The 15,536-nt window shown below is 45.7% G+C and overlaps 2 protein-coding genes across 10 annotated transcripts; one reads left to right on the top strand and one right to left on the bottom strand.

Moving 5' to 3' along the window:
* The first annotated feature begins 1,481 nt into the window (after positions 1 to 1,481).
* CREBZF (CREB/ATF bZIP transcription factor) lies at positions 1,482 to 10,921 on the top strand. Of its 7 annotated transcripts, none has more exons than XR_010356521.1 (4): positions 1,482 to 2,523; positions 3,181 to 3,258; positions 4,602 to 4,672; positions 8,193 to 10,921. XR_010356521.1 is itself a non-coding variant. In XM_064409639.1 (2 exons), exons 1-2 carry the CDS (start codon positions 1,598 to 1,600, stop codon positions 3,227 to 3,229), a joined length of 975 nt encoding a protein of 324 aa, XP_064265709.1. In that variant the 5' UTR covers positions 1,482 to 1,597; the 3' UTR covers positions 3,230 to 5,640. The 7 variants fall into 7 exon arrangements, 1 of the variants encoding a protein (XP_064265709.1); XR_010356519.1 differs by adding an exon at positions 5,705 to 5,818 and having other exon boundaries at positions 3,181 to 4,672; XR_010356522.1 differs by lacking the exon at positions 8,193 to 10,921 and adding an exon at positions 5,705 to 7,205.
* On the bottom strand, positions 9,838 to 15,473 carry LOC135294423 (transmembrane protein 126A-like). Of its 3 annotated transcripts, XM_064409646.1 has the most exons (6): positions 15,338 to 15,473; positions 14,925 to 15,074; positions 13,465 to 13,589; positions 11,444 to 11,637; positions 10,695 to 10,809; positions 9,838 to 10,099 (listed from the first exon to the last, which is right to left on the bottom strand). In XM_064409646.1, the coding sequence occupies exons 3-6, from the start codon at positions 13,578 to 13,580 to the stop codon at positions 9,895 to 9,897; spliced, it is 630 nt and encodes a 209-aa protein (XP_064265716.1). In that variant the 5' UTR covers positions 13,581 to 13,589; positions 14,925 to 15,074; positions 15,338 to 15,473; the 3' UTR covers positions 9,838 to 9,894. The 3 variants fall into 3 exon arrangements, with proteins under 3 accessions (XP_064265716.1, XP_064265715.1, XP_064265717.1); XM_064409645.1 differs by lacking the exon at positions 14,925 to 15,074; XM_064409647.1 differs by lacking the exon at positions 15,338 to 15,473 and having other exon boundaries at positions 14,925 to 15,079.
* Positions 15,474 to 15,536: the final 63 nt, after the last annotated feature.

Genomic DNA, 15,536 nt, shown 5'->3' with positions numbered 1-15,536 from the left:
AGCTGCTAGCAGTCTTTCCTCTGAGCTTCTCTGGACTGCCCTTGAACCCAGGCAAAGCCAGGTGAGAAGTATTGCTCTACTATCTGCTATGTGGCAAACCACAACACTTCTCCTGATCCTGGTTCCTGCAAGTGTCGTTCCACTGGTGTTTTATGGACCACATTCTCCTACTTTTTAACCATATTTTCCTGCTCTGAGGTGTCCACCCCACACACACATTTGGTTAATCTCAGTGCTGGCAGCTACAGTGTAAAGCCCAACTGACTCACATTACACACTGTGCTCTTGGTCTGAGAGCTGGCTGCTCTGTTTGAACTAGTCCATAGGCAATGAGGAGCACCTGTATCCCTCTGGTCACTGCAAGGGACCCTGAGACCAGGTGCCTAAATACTCTAAATCTGGGCAGAGGACACTTGCTCGCTTGTGTGACAGAGCAGCCCCACAGGCCTCAGCCCCAGCCACGGGGTGTGGTGGGAAAGACCCCACATTCTGCACTCTTCAGGGACATCCCCCTTCCCACCCGTGGGGAATGGCTGCATGTGAGAGACCTTCCCCCTGCTGCCTCACACACAAACCCCTTGTCACTGCCCCATTCCCTCCTTCTCTCCCCATCACTCACAAACCCCTCCTGCACACCCACATCCATTTCCTACACACCTCTCATCACCCAAACCACACAGGTCTCCCCTCACACTCCCAGCCTCCCACACCTGTCACCCTGCTGCCCACAAAAATCGGAGTTGTTACCTGGTGTGCAACAAGCCAATAATTACATGTGAGACATTAATTTATTTCAGAGTTGCACAAGCCTGGGTGCTCGGCGGTATTCCACATTGACTATCAAAACTTTTTACTATTTATGTTTTAGCAAACAAGGGAATTGGTGTTACAAGCTAAAAGTTATCTAGTTCTCTTATTAATTTGTATTCTATCACTTGATGGTTCTCTCTTGCTCATTAGTTTGCAAGCTCAGTCTTTCTCTTTTTTTGGGGTCGGTGGTCCATGAGTTGGTAGGTGGGATATCCTCCTGCTGGAATTATATTTTACCCAGTCGGAACTGATTCAGCACAGTTGCCCCGTTGGGTTTATTAATTTATTCCTTATCGTGGGAGTTCTGCCCGCTGTCCTTGTGGCCCGTCAATTCTGCACTCTTTGTGTCCGCTATCAGCAGTACATCCTTCTTCCCTAGCTTCGTTACCCTCCCCCTAGGTCTGAGGTCATTGAAACTCGTTGAGCCCTAGACCTTAAGAAGGCAATTCCAGTGACAATTCATTTGTCCTTCTAACACCTGGAAATCCCTTAGAGCTCGTTGGCTGCTCTCTGTTTCATGGATCTCCCTTCTCGTTGTTTAGGTTTGAAAGTACACAAATGTCAAAGAACATTCTCTCTCAAGAAAATCTTTACCTATGCCGCACTTCCTAGCAGTTCCCCCCTCACCCCCTCCCTCATTCCCAGAGGCCGCTTTCCCGCGCGCGGGCGCAGTCGCGAGGCGCTCCCCCCGCGCCGCTTCCCGGCAGGCCGCGCGCGGGAGCGCCGGGCGCCGCCGCTGCCCTCGGCCTGCGTCCCGGCCGCCGGGCCCTTCTCCCGCCGCTCCGCCATGCGCCACAGCCTCACGCAGCTGCTGGCGGCCTCGGCCGGCGGGGCCAGCCCCTCGGGCGCCGTCTGGCCGCTGGCCGGAGCGGGGCAGGCCCCGAGAGGGCGGGATGGCGGCGGGGAAGGGGACCCGGGCCCCGCGCGGCCCAAACCGCAGCCGCCGCCGCGGCGGGAGCCCCCGGGCGCCTCGGAGCCGCGGCGGCAGGAGAAGGAGGCCGAGGCGCCCGGCGGCCCGCTGGAGGTGTGGGAGCAAGAGGACTGGTTCCCGGGGCTGGAGCTGGGAGACCTGCTGGAGGCGGCCCGGCCGGACTGGGACCTGGACGCGGAGCTGAGCGACTGCTTCTGTGGGGAGCCGGAGCCGCTGCCCGCGCCGGGCAAGGGCCCGCGGCCGGCGGCGCCCGGGCGGAGGAGCGGCGGGGCCGGGAGTCGGCTGAAGGCGGCGGCGGCGGCGCGGTTGAACCGGCTGAAGAAGAAGCAGTACGTGCTGGGGCTGGAGAGCCGCCTGCAGGGCCTGGCTGCCGAGAACCGGCAGCTGCGGGACCGCAACCGCGGCCTGAGCCGCCGCCTGCGAGAGCTGGAGCGGGAGAGCAGCTACCTGCGGGCTGTGCTGGCCAACCAGAGCGCGCTGGGGCAGCTCTTGAGCCGCCTGGCCGGGACCCGCGCCGGCGGGCTGCAGCTCAGCACCAGCCTCTTCAGGGACACGGGCAGCCGCCAGCAGCAGCAGCAGCTCCAGCCCGCCGGCGAGAGCAGCGACCACGACTACGCCCTGCCCAGCTCCCGGCCCCGCGGGCTGGAGGAGGCGGCGGCGGTGACTGAGACCGAGGAGGAGTGGGCGGCCCCCGGCGGGATCTGCCTGCACGTGGACCGGGATCAGGTGTCGGTGGAGTTCTGCTCCATCTGTGCTCGGCGGGCAGCGGCCTCCTTCAAAATGTAGGGTCAAGTACCTGCTGCAAGTACTCGTGGGGTTCTCACCCGTCAGGGCCTCGCGTCGCGGCGGAGGAAGCAGGCGATGGTGCGGAGGAAAAGAATCCATACAGTGGTGATGGGGTGGTATTGGGGGAGATGCAAAGGAGGGGAACCTGGCGCTTACTTAAGTGGCCAGGGTAAGAAAAATTCTCTCGAACGGCATGTTGGGAGCCAGACGGTGGCCTTGGTTTAAGGTCCTGTAGATCTGGCGTGTGGACGGTAGTGGTGTGAGCCTGCTTGGCGATGGGAGTCGCGCAGAGCTGCGTGCAGCAGTGCGACAGTGGTCGTGCAGACTGACGCGCGTGGTGCACACGCGGAGGTGCCGCCAGAGCCCGTTCGCAGCACTTGGGTGAAAAGATCATGCCGGCTTGATGCATGAAGGTGTGCTCGGCTCCACTTCGCAGTAAAGATAATGCTGACTACCCGGTCTTGAGTCAGATAATGTCTAGCCTGCTTATCCTGAGGAGCCGAAAATGCTTGCTTAGAAAACCAAACAAAAACTCCATTATGACATCGTCACTGGACAGACTTAAGAAAATAGTAATGGTCGGCAAAAGAAAGCATGCATATAAAATTGTACTGCATCTCAGTTATACATTACTATTAAAACTTCTCTGACAGTTTCTCTTTTAGGTGGTTGCCCTGCCAGGCTCCGTTGTGTAGGGGTTAAAGAACAGTCGTTTCCCACCTCGCAACCTGGTAAGGATCAATATATTCCCATAATGTGGTATCAGACAGCTTGCTTTGCTTATCCCAGTCTCTTGTAATGACTGGTTGAGAAAATTATTTTTCTGTCCTTGGCCTACTCTGCCAAAATGATTCTAGCTCTGGATGACAATTTATAGCAAAGGTTACAATCACATCAGTCTCATTAGCTGTTTTCCTTTTTTCGTTTTTGAAACAACTACACTGGTTACATAGTAGCCAATATAGCAGCTACATTTTGAATTTTATAAAAATGCTCATGCATTTGAAATAGAAATTTCCTATTTAACCAAGTATCTGATGAGAAGAAAAAGGAAAACATGCTAATAAGGGGGATGTGACACTTACTGCCTTTTATTACAGGGGATTGGCCCAAAAGTCTAAGTAAATTGCTTTTTGAATGAAAAAAAGGAAAGGAATTGGTGACCTGTTGGTTTAAAATGCTGTCTAGTATTAGGGATGCACAGTACCGTTCAAAAGCCCTTCTCTACTTGCTCTAATTCACAGTGCAGAGTTTTACCTGATGAAACAGCCTGAGCACTGGTTAAATCACTGCAGAGGAATCCTCACATAGAGGAGTTGCTCTTGCATGGACCTCTGAGGAGAATTAGGTTTGAAGAATCAGTGCATCGAAGTAACTCATTACTTTACCTTCCCATAAGTAAATCTCTGTGCCCAGGCACACTGAGATTCCTGTGTTACTTCAGAGTAGCTTTACATTTTAAAAATATTGCATGTATATGCATGTGCTTAACTCTACTGTAGAGTTCTTAATTTAGCCTCTTACAGTATCCAGAAATCTATAACCTGACATAATTATAGCACAGTTTGGAGATAAGGAAGTACGTATCTTGAGGCTAATGATAGGAAAAACGCTCCATAATTGCTCCTGAGATAGGAGGAGAAATAGTTTGACAAAAAAAATAGTGTGTGTTTTCTTGTAGTAGTCAGTGTTTCTCCCTGTCACAAAAGATGAGTGGGTTCTTTTTTCAGTTGTATTACAATGTTTAGGTTGTTTAAATGTATGTCAGTTGGGGGAAGAAGGATTGTGAAAATGATAATATGTAAAGTGAGGTTTCACAAAGAATACTTTTCTAAAACAGATTATTTTTTTTAATTATGCTATTTAGTGTTTTTGAAGTCTTGTTTCTTAAAGCCTTAAATTTTGTGTTTAAGGCTAAGTAGATGAAAGCATTTCTCTGAGTCAATTGCTTCATTGGTGCTAGACCTTGTCACGTGTTCATCAGTAGAAAAGGAGTTTGATTTTTCTTTGTGAAACATCACTGTGTGATAAAGTATATGTGTATTTAGCATCCTTGTTTTTCTTTATGCTAAAGTGGATTCAGCTGTGTTGGGGCAGAAGAGACGGGACCAGCTGCTGGCCACATTTCCTGCTTTATTTTAAAAGGTAGTATAAGAAATGAGAATAAAGAGGTAACAGGGCGTTTGCTGTCTTTGGTTAAAAAAAAGAAGTTGAATTCTGGGGTTATTTACTGTCATCCAAGATGATTTTTTTTTTAAAGTCAATAGTCTGTCAAACAGGTTTTACTCCACTGTATGCAGAATTCCATCTGTTCAGGGGATATTGCCAGCACAAAAGAGACTTAGTGGGATATGTGTGACCTTACACCTCTGCGGTGGCATCAACAGGGCTGTCCAAAGTTTCAGCCTTAACTTGGGTAACTCTGCTGTAACTGATGGGTTATACCAGTGAACGGGAGTCAGAGTTAACCACCAGGGCCTGCACTGACTGGTATGCAAAATGGAAATAATTTAGATTCAGCCTAATCTCAACCTGCCTAGCTCAGACTTCATGAACGTGCTTTATTTTTCAGTTTATTGTGCTTGAGGAAAAGAGAAACACTAATGTAGCAAGCATGGGATGTTCCAGTGGCATTTTTATGGTTACTTCAGTGTAGGAGTATTTTTAAGTTAATTTAAATATGCATTCTTTCTTGTTGCATCACTGCTGAATGGCAGGGTCAGGGACAGTTCTTCTGGCCTCTGCTGTGAACCTGCACAATGCTCTGTTGTGACACGACCTGTGGCTGTGTCTGAGAGCAGCTGATTTTCTGACATGCAAAATGATATATTGTGGTGCAAGAACAACAAGGTCAAGTCCCAAGAAAGTCAGTGGCTGCAGGCATTTCTAGTGCCTACTGAATCATATTTAAACCAAATAGAAGGGAGGAAGTTATTTGAAACTAACCAACTGTACTCTCTGTATGGTGTATTATTAATGTAGCTTTTTGAAGTGAAAGCCTTGAAATGACATAACTTAATACTTGAAAATATATTGTAAATGTTTCTTTGTAATTATGTGCCATTCAGATGAGAATACAATATCATAATAAAATCAGACTTGTTGATCTTTCAGTTTATGGGCTCAAATGTTTTTTCATCTTTCCTTTTCATGAATGACTTGGTTCTTTTAACAAAGTGGTAAAACAGAAAGGGGAAAATGTTGCTGCTATCTCTGGGTCATCAACTGGAAAACACGATAAAATGGATCAGGTTTTGCAGGAGAAATGTTCTTGCTCTTCTGTCTTTGGAGGTAATTCTGTGGTGGGTGGGGACAACACAAAAGTGTTATTCCTTGAACTGCAGATAGAGCTGTACTTCTGAGAATCAGCACTTCTTGCATTTCATAGTTGTTATTAAGTTTTTTATTAATATGGATATGTTTGATCAGTATACCATGGAGGAGTAAAATAGTTACATAAACCCTTCTGTGGTTTATGGGCATCTTCCTCCTTTCTGTTCTATTTTTAGGCTCTGAAGTTTCATGACTGGTTAATTGCATTCAACAGCTGTTGAATCACAATCTTTGATCAAATTGCTATTTCCATTCTAAACACCGGAGTGAGTGATAAAAACAAAAGGTTTGACAGTGCTGAAAGGACAGAACATTTTCATGGCTCTGGAGTGGGCCATGCACTGTATGTTCACATTTCTGTTCATCTTAAATGCTTCATTTGCAGAGGACAGTTTAAAATAGTGCACTGGCTTGCTAGCATGAGGGGATTCTAGTGAAAGTGGTCTGCAGCTTGATAAAAAGGAGAATTTCACAAAAAATACTGCATAAAAATGTAAAAGCATACTGGTATGCTCTGCCTTTTTGGCCTCTAATTGTAGAAAATAATCCTGTTCAGCAGTGAAACGTGTTTGGTAAATTGTATGTACCACAGAACCAAGTGCTGCCAGTGTTCAGCTGCACAGCTGTGCTACCTGCATTTACCCTTTTTTTCTTCTCAGCAGAGTCACTTGAAGACTATTCAGCATTTAAATAAGAAACAATTTCATGCTCAGTTCTCCTTTAGTCCTTTGGAGTTTGATTCTGGTGCTGTGACTCTTGGTAGTATTCTAAATTAACTTCTCTTTCCTCTGACGAGCTTTGTAGCATCTGGGAGTTAAAAACAAATCCATGTTTCTGTAATCTGTAGCTGCCTGGAGAGATGATATCAAAGGAAATGCAGGGAGCCATGTTCCAGCACTTGGCATTTCCAGATAATCAGATTTCTCATGCCATTTGTCAAAACTGTAATCAGTTCTCCCTGTGAAACACAGGGATCTTTGGCAAAATCCAAAGGCCCTTTGTACATTTGCTGATTTTTGAAATGCTGTGTTTTCTAGAGTTTGTAGTTAAGGAGGTTTTCTGCTGGAATCAGCAATATTCTGGTTATTGGGCTGTATTACTATTAGTTACACTGTAAAATGTCTGAAGGATATGTTAGGTGTGGGAGCTGTTCAAATGGACTCTGTTTAAACAACACCCTGTGCAAAAGTTGCACATTACCAGCTGCTGATTCTACATTTTCCCACCCAGTTTAAGTGGGATATGCAGATGTAGAGATGCAGAGATGTGCTCATTAGCAGGAGGATGCCAAGGGCAGGAGTTGTACCAGGAGGATTTGCAGAAGTAGAATACATTGTAATGTGGAGACAGCATTTAGAATGGTGCATCTACAAGAAAAAAGTGGAGCTTTTTTAGTATTTCTCTTGGCTCTTATCTGTAGCTATTCTTGGCATTCTTTTGGCCATAGTTGAGACTTGCAGTAGCCTGAAGTCCTTTTTGTGGGATATGGAGCCTGTGCCTGGCTTGTTTCCACTACAATGGTGGAAGAAAGGATCCAGCTAACACCTGTTGTCACTCAGTGTTTGTGGGGAGTTTATTACAGTTGCCAGAGGCCAAGGACTGGTTCTTGGGGGTTGTAGGAGATAGGTCATCCTGTGTATGAAACAGGATTGGAAGGAACATTCCCAGATTCCCACGTAGACACTCCTCCACACGCATGCATGTCAAGTGGGATAGTATCTTGGTGTCCTGTGTAATTCTGAACAGGACACCTGTAATTTCAGACTTTATTGGTTGACTTCTGAGAACACTTCCCCTCAATAGATTGAGAAGTACAGAGGGTGTAACTGAAGTTCTTTGTTCACAAACACACCAACTTCCTAGTCTCAGGAGTGTTCAGCTGAGCTTTGATGTGATTAGTGCTGAACATGTAAAGTACACGCCTCCAAGCTGTGTGTTCATCAGTGATGCTGGAAAAAACTATCAGTCTTTGCAACTTACTAAAAATGTTGAGGAATGTAACTTTTTTTTTTAAATACACAATCTTCACCTTTCACTTCAAGAAATGAGTATCTAAAAGGATGTGGTTTGTCCAAGTCAGACCACTAAACATCAGAACACGCATTTTGGTGACTGAGGATAATTATCACTTCAATTTATACCAAAATGAAAGTAGTATTTTGTAGAAGGGAAGGTCCTTTTGAATCTTACCCTTTAATAAGCAGTGGAATCTGTTTAGAGTATTTTAACTATATAATGTTAAACATTTGCAATAAGCATTGAGTAAATCATTGTCATTCTTCAAGATACTATTGCACAATAATACATTTATTTTATGTTTTTATTATCACAGGTAAGTGGTTCTGTTGGTTTAAGTCTGATGGCTTCCGGAGCTATGACAATTCTCTGTCATGTAAAATACTTGGTCCATGGGAATCTCCAGTCGGGGTGATTAAGGTAAGGCCAAGCTGTCTGGGTGCAGACCAGGATGGGAACACCACGTCACACAGCAACACTGAATCAAGAAAACTGAATGATCTCTACCTAACAACAAAAGGGAGTCTGCATTGCTGCTGCTCCTGGGTATAGATAAAGAATGTGTCATGTTCCTGCTGCAATGACCCATTTTTAAGGAAAAGGTAGATAAAGATGATGAAACTCCTTCAATATATTTTTATCAGCATTACAATTTAACCACTTTTAATTAAAGGTCTCAATGCTGAATTCTTAATTCTCATTAATAAATATTTCCATGTGCATCAGGGGATGCTAGAATTGTACTGAAGTGACTGTTTGCCAGTAACTGTACAGCTTTTACAGTTAGAGAACCATTTAGGTTTGGAAAAGACCCCCAGGACCATCGAGTCCAACCTTTCACTCATCACCAGCTCCTTGACTAGACCATGGCACCGAGTGCCACATCCAGTGGTTTCTTGAACACCTCTAGGGATGGTGACTCCTGTAACCTCCTGGGCAGTCCATTCCAATGCTTAACAAGCCTTTCTGAAACGAAATTCCTCCTGATGTTCAACCTGAAACTTCCCCAGCAGCATTTGAGGCCATTTCCTCTTGTCCCGTCATTTGTTCCGTGGGAGAAGAAGCCAACCCCCACCTACAGCAGGTTAAGACCATACAGCAGATTGGGAGTATTGCTTCTGTAGAAGAATTCCTGAATTGGCTCTCAGACTGCAGAATACACTAAGGACACCTCAGGCAGTAGGAGAGCTGCATTTTATATTGCTCTAGAATATACAGCCACCAATATGAAGACACACCCAACTCATAAATGTATTACTCTGGACCACAGATCTTGGATGTAGGCGAGATAAACCAGTAACGGCACCAGCACTCAAAGGCCTCTCACACACCCCCATCCTTCAGGAAAAGACTTAATTTCAAGGCAAAATGGTTGCAAAACCAAAGGCTGTTTTTTTGATATGCTGGGAAGCCTGACAGGACTATCACTCCTGATTGCTCTGTGATAAAAGTGTTCTCTACAGTGTGACCCATCCAACAGTGTAAAAGAGGTAATCTTGTGACAAAAGTGTTGTTCCAGCAGAATGGCAAAAAGGGAAAAAAAGACTCAGATTTTTAGTAGATCTCTAGTAAAACCTTGCCTTGAGCTTCCTCCTTTTGGTTGCAGGTTTTTTTTGGGTTTTGTGGTTTGGTTTTGGGTTTTTTTTGGTTTGTTTGTTTTTTGGTTTTATTTTTTTTAAATAAATCTCTATGGTTTGCATTATGATGGAAAAAATCTCTTTTTCAAGAATACTGATTTTTTACAGCTTCTAAAAGTTGTAGCATCACCTTGGAACCAAACATTAAGCAGGAACTATAAATGCTTTATTTACTCCCACTTCCAAACCAACACACCTGTCTGCTATTCAGGTGTATACACTAAACTAGGCATAATGAAAAGTTTAACCTGCATTTAAGTTCAAAACTTAAAAAAAAAAAGCCAGTGTAGAGACTGTTTTTGTATTAAAAAGACACAGCAACACTTCTTTTTCTTGTTTATTATGGTTATTTATCCAAGGCAATTGAGAAGTTGCTTTACTTCATTCAGGTAGCTCTTCAGGATCCCTGCTACTGTTCATCTGCAGCAGCATTTTGATATATATCCCATGCTGTTTTGTGGCAAGATATAATCCAGTCAGAGCCTGTACCAGTATACCCAGACTCATCTTTCTAAAGACAGGCTGGGAAGTTGTGAGCCAGTAGCGTAACAGATTTTCTTTCCCTGGCAAGGGAGTTGACATATACCTAAACAACAGAAACAGTGGTGGAAACTTTTTTTTTTTTCCATGCAAGTGTCAAGATTTAACATAAATACTTATGTAGATAGTAATTTTTTCTCACTTCTCCTATGTTAAATTCACCTGGTGGCACTGAGGTCTCTGCATGAATGCTTTAAAACATCCTGACTGTGTGCTTGGTCTCACCACCCTTGCCTGCCCCTGCTGTGCTCTGAACTACACAGAACGACATCTGTCAGGGACTCTGCCTGCTGGGCACTGCCCAGGGTCACTGAGGTCTCCTGGCTGTCCAGCCACCTTCGGTGGTGGCAGGATGGCAGCCACTGCTGCACACACCCAGGCACAGCCTGGGACACTTGGAAGACTCCTGCCAAACACAAGGGCTTCCCAATGGATCACTTTGCAGATCTCATTTCACTTTGGCGTAGCTCTTACAAATTTCATTTTGTAATTAGATGACCTTGATGTCTATCTCCTTCCACATCCTAAATGTCTACAAGAAGAAAAGTGTGCACAGATCAAATAACTACAGAATCTACACTGCAAGCTGAACATTTAACCCATAAATACATTTCAGTCAATACGTTGCAGATGAGACGTACCTGGCTGCAAGGCTTGCGTTCAAGGGGATAGCCAGGAAAATGGGATAGAAACCACCCACAACAGCACCTACTAATCCTCCTCTGATCACAGCACAGACCTCACAGTTCAGCTGACCTGCATGGCAAACCATATTTCACTGCCAATGTCCACACATGCTCCACCACATCAGTTTATAGGCTGCGTGCAAGAACCTGAAAACAGGCTCTTGACAGAAACTTCCAAGCTGTACAGGTATGCAAAAAATTATAAAGGAGGACTGTTTAAAAAAACAACAACAAAAAACCCCAAAACAACAACAGAAATAGTCCCAAAACAAAAACTGAGACAAAACCAGAAACAATCACTCCCACTCCAATCTATGAGGAATTTTTCATTCGAAAGCTGACCTTCAAATGAAATTGTACAGATGGGAGGAAAGTGAACGGCTTTGCTGCAGTCACTTTTATGTGACTGAGTGAAAAATGCTGAAAATAAGTAATGTGCAAAATAATTTTTTTAGAAATATATGTAAATATTTATAAATATATATAAATATGTATTTCCTTTCCCACTCCACTTTGAGAACTCACTGCTGTCCATTGCATTCTGTTTTTCAAACTTTGCTTTACAAACTGAGGTGTTTTTTAAGACCACAACTGTTAAGGAGCACTATTCTGCAAAGAGAAAAACTCTTCTAGTGTTACATTGTGTACAGAAGGCAAAGCCCTTTCAAAAAAAAAAAAATAGAAAGGAATGAAAAGGTTTTTACCTGAAAATAAAGGGTCATGCACAAAAGCTTCATAAATTGCTGCTGTTGAGAGAAATGGAATAACAGCCATTGGCATAGCAGACACCAGGGAAGCCTTTCTGACATGTAGGATGCTCCTGAAGAAATTATTTGCTGCTAAGCCACATAAGCTTGAATTTGCTGCTAGGAAGTATTGTCCATGATTACAGAGGTTTCTGTAAAAGAAGGGACATTGTTTCAGCAACTGAGAACTCTAAAAAAGTTTAGTTTAGTCAGCACTACATTTCTCTTCTTAAAATCCTGCAACAAGGGGTAAGAGACGTAAATCTGGGGCAAAATGGAGAGTAACTACTTTCAAAAGCAGCCAGTGCAGCATCCTTTGTTATATACCCGAGTTTACACACACTTCAAGAGTGAAGTGACAGGTTGAGAAGCCTTTGCTACCATTTTCCCCCCCCATTATTATAGTTAATGGAAACTTCATTAAAGCTCTCCTAATAAGCATGTTTCTAAGGATAATGTTTTCTGAAAAGAAATGAGGAAATATATATATACATATATATATATCTATATATATATAAATAAAGTATATAATTTTAAAAAGTCAAGTAAATCTACTTATTCTTCTACATTTTAATGTTTTGAGTAGTATTAAACACTACGGAAAAGATTTCAGAGATCTACTTGTTAATCTTGCAAAACTTAAAACGCTAAAAATGTCAGACATCAAGGACACCAACTATTTCTTGTTTTGAATAGGAAAATTCAAAATTTACCTTTGCAATCACAGGCAGTAAAATACAGGCAAACATGTCAATAAATACAGAGGACTGAGATTAAAAATTTAGCAACATATTTAAGTACTCAAACCAGAGCAAATTAATGTACCCAGGACCAACAGAATCTACTTAGCGAGGTACAGAACTGTTACACTGCACAAAAGAAAAGGAAAGGAGGATGGTAGAGTTGGGGTTTGGGTTTTTTTGTTTGTTTGAGCTCCCTTGTGTCAAACACAAGTGCTTGGGTAAACAGGAACTCTCAGTCTGACTGCAGTGTGCTTGCTCTTCCTATCCAGATGTCAGTGAGCTCCCCTCTGGATACAAGCTGTTAAGTCCTGCCAGTGACTGGCAGCTACCTCTTTCCAAGGCCCAGCAATCCATAAATCTAGAGTTTCTATCCAGAATTACCACATCACTACTGAGTATCTGCCTCCCCTGCTCTCCTGGGGAAGGAGGAGTTTTGGAGGCTGAACATGAGGGCAGCAGATCCTACACAAAGTTGCAGCCTTTGCTTCCTCACCTGTGTGGGGAGGCCCTGTGTTACTACCAGCAGTTTGTTTAGCCAGCCATTTAGTCCTATTTAAAAAAATAGAAATAAAATAAGCTTCTGAATACTCTTATTTCTAAAAATTTACTCAAGCTGATACACACATGCAAATGGCTCGTAACAGAACCAGCTCAGGTCCAGTAAGGTTTTGCAGTGACATCCAGTATCACAAACCAAAAGGTCATTTGTGAGGCCCAGAAGGCATTTAGCTGGCTCTGGGCTGTACAGAACCCCGCTGGTGAGCCTGCAGGACTCCAGCTGGCTCCTCCACCACCACCTGGATACCTTAGTCTCGCCTTCCTGAAACAGGGAGCAGTGCAGAATGAAATGCAGAAACCAGCTGGCCCCAGGCCAGCTCTGCTGGACACAAGATGACTCCAGCAGAATCACATTTCAGTTTCCTAGAAAAATTTTTAGCTGTAGCACAGGACTGTGAGAATGCTGAGAGCCAGTCAGGGCTGATCAGCCATTGCAGAACCCTCAGCACCGGGGAGCACATGCCAGAAACCAGCTGAGCAGGACCAGAGCCAACACTCAAATAACTATATTGAAAAAACATAAAACAAGTCTTCTGTTCTGGACAATAACAAGCATCTTCACAATTAACTAATTTTGTAACTGCAAGGAGAATTTGTAATACAAGAATAAGGAAAAAGAAAAGCCTCCAGGACTTGAAATCTTTGATACTTATCTTCATTTATTTTACCAGCACTTACTGATCTGCTTTGGGAAGCTCACTGAACATCTTTTGTATGATTTCCATCCGCTTAAACCTTTCCAAAATTAGTCTTTGCTGTGGAGAATCTAGTTCAAGAAACTCTTTTCCTGTCATCTTGAAGATCTGGATCATAAGGAAAAAAACCCCATATGTAATCCAAGTTATATAGCCCCAGTATAAATCGAATAAACATTTAGACTCTTTGCCACAAATGCATTCCCTATTTTACATGGCAATATTCCAGGTTTAAATTGACTTAACTGTCAAATAGACCTGTAAGAAAAAGCCCCAACCAAATAAATCAGAAAGCCTACAGTTGCAATGGGTTTGTGTGGCAAGGTTTTGGTAGCAGGGGGGAATCAAGGGTAAATTCTGAGATGCCAGGAGCTCCCCGTGGCTGACAGAGTCTGTTCCAGACCTGCTGCTGGCCATGTCCAAGCCCAACCCAACCACTACAGTGGTGGTGTGTGTGGGGAAGTTAAAAAGGGTAAAAACTGGTGCAAAACAGCATCTGGAAAAGAGGAGTGAGAACATGTGAGAGGAGCAGCCCTGCAGACCCCAAGGTCAGAGCAGAAGGAGGGTCAGGAGGTGCTCCAGGTGCTGGAGCTCAGATCCCCCTGCAGCCCCTGGTGCACCCATGGTGAGGCAGCTGTGCCCATGCAGCCCATGGAGCTCCACAGGGGAGCAGAGATCCCCCTGCAGCCCCGGGAGGATCCCATGCCAGAGCAGATGGATGCCCAGAGGAGGCCATGACCCCTGGGAAGCCTATGCTGGAGCAGGCTCTGGCAGGATATGTGGCCACATGGGGAGAGGAGCCCAAGCTGGAGTGGGTTCCTGGCAGGACCTGTGAGCCCATGGGGAACCCACGCTGGAACAGCGACTGCTACTGAAGGAGTGACCCCTGTGGAACGGGCCCACTGCAGCCTGTGGGAAGGACTCCTGTTGGGGAAGTCTGTATAGAACTGTCTCTCGTGGAAGGGACCACACACTGGAAAAGGAAAAGAGTGCAAGGAGGAAGGAGTGGTAGAGACAACACGTGATGAACTGACTACAACCCCCATTCCCTGTCCGTCTGCACTTCTAAGCAGGAGGAGGATATAGAGAAAAACAGCAGTGAAGGGAGGGGTGGAGGGAAGGTGTTTTTAGGATTTGGCTTTACTTCTCATTCTGATTTGATTGACAGTATATTCAGTTTCCCCAAAGTTTCCTGTTTTGACTGTAATGGTAATTGGTGAGTGATCTCCCTGTCCTGACCACAACGCCCGAGCTTTTATTAATACTTTCTCCCTGTTCTGCTGAGGGGGGTGGAAAGTGTAAGAGCGTCTTGGTGCCACCTGAGGCCAACCCTTCACAACAGCTCTTGATTACATTTGGAGTTTAGTGATTCACGTGCTTCTTTTCCTACACGTTTCACTGCAGAAGAAACTCTCCCAGACTTACTTTGCCAATCATACTTACCTTAAGTTGCTGTTATAACGTGAAGGCTGTGTCCTAAGCCCTGCCCAGGGGCCCGGGCGTGCTTCGGTTGGGGCTTGGAGGGCGCCGGACCGAGGAAGCGGCGGGATCTCACCGGGAGCGCTTCAGGCCGCCCGAGGAGGGTCCCCAAACCTGTGCTTCGGGATCCCACAGACAGCCCGTCACGGAGCTGTGAGCACCCCCTATCCCTGGGCATTGCACACACGTCTCTCCCTGAGCCCTGCGCGCCGCTGGAGGCAGAGGGAGCCCTCCCAAAGCCCCGGCCCCGCCTCGGGTCACAACCCTCAAGCTGGGGAACTGCGGCTCGACCCCGACCTTCAAACCCCACCGCTGCCAGTCGCTGCCCCCGCACCGCGCGGCCCCTCCCGGCCTCCCCGCCGGGCTCAGGCTCCAACCTTGAGCGGTGCAGACGGACACGGCCCCGCCGCGCTCACCCAGCCGCTCCCGCCGCCTACAACATGGCTCCTCCCTCCTCACGCCCTCCCCGTGGGCGCCGCCATCTTGCTCGCTCACATGATCCAGGGCCTTCAGAGGCCGCCCGTGATTGGGCCGCCGGCCGCCGGCCCAGCATGGCGGCCGGCGATTGGCCGCGGG

Source organism: Passer domesticus, chromosome 2 (assembly GCF_036417665.1).
Source record: "Passer domesticus isolate bPasDom1 chromosome 2, bPasDom1.hap1, whole genome shotgun sequence".
Lineage (NCBI taxonomy): Eukaryota > Metazoa > Chordata > Aves > Passeriformes > Passeridae > Passer > Passer domesticus.
This window is presented reverse-complemented; position numbering and strand designations above follow the sequence as displayed.

Bases quoted from the DNA above. Each gene is read 5' to 3' on its own strand.
- CREBZF (XM_064409639.1), top strand. From the start codon at position 1,598: ATGCGCCACAGCCTCACGCAGCTGCTGGCGGCCTCGGCCGGCGGGGCC. The intron at 2,524-3,180 runs GTAGGGTCAAGT...CTTCTCTGACAG, and splicing joins GCAGCGGCCTCCTTCAAAAT to TTTCTCTTTTAGGTGGTTGC.
- LOC135294423 (XM_064409646.1), bottom strand. From the start codon at position 13,580: ATGACAGGAAAAGAGTTTCTTGAACTAGATTCTCCACAGCAAAGACTA. The intron at 10,810-11,443 runs GTAAAAACCTTT...TTTGCCATGCAG, and splicing joins GCATGACCCTTTATTTTCAG to GTCAGCTGAACTGTGAGGTC. The intron at 10,100-10,694 runs GTACGTCTCATC...TCTGTTGTTTAG, and splicing joins AACGCAAGCCTTGCAGCCAG to GTATATGTCAACTCCCTTGC.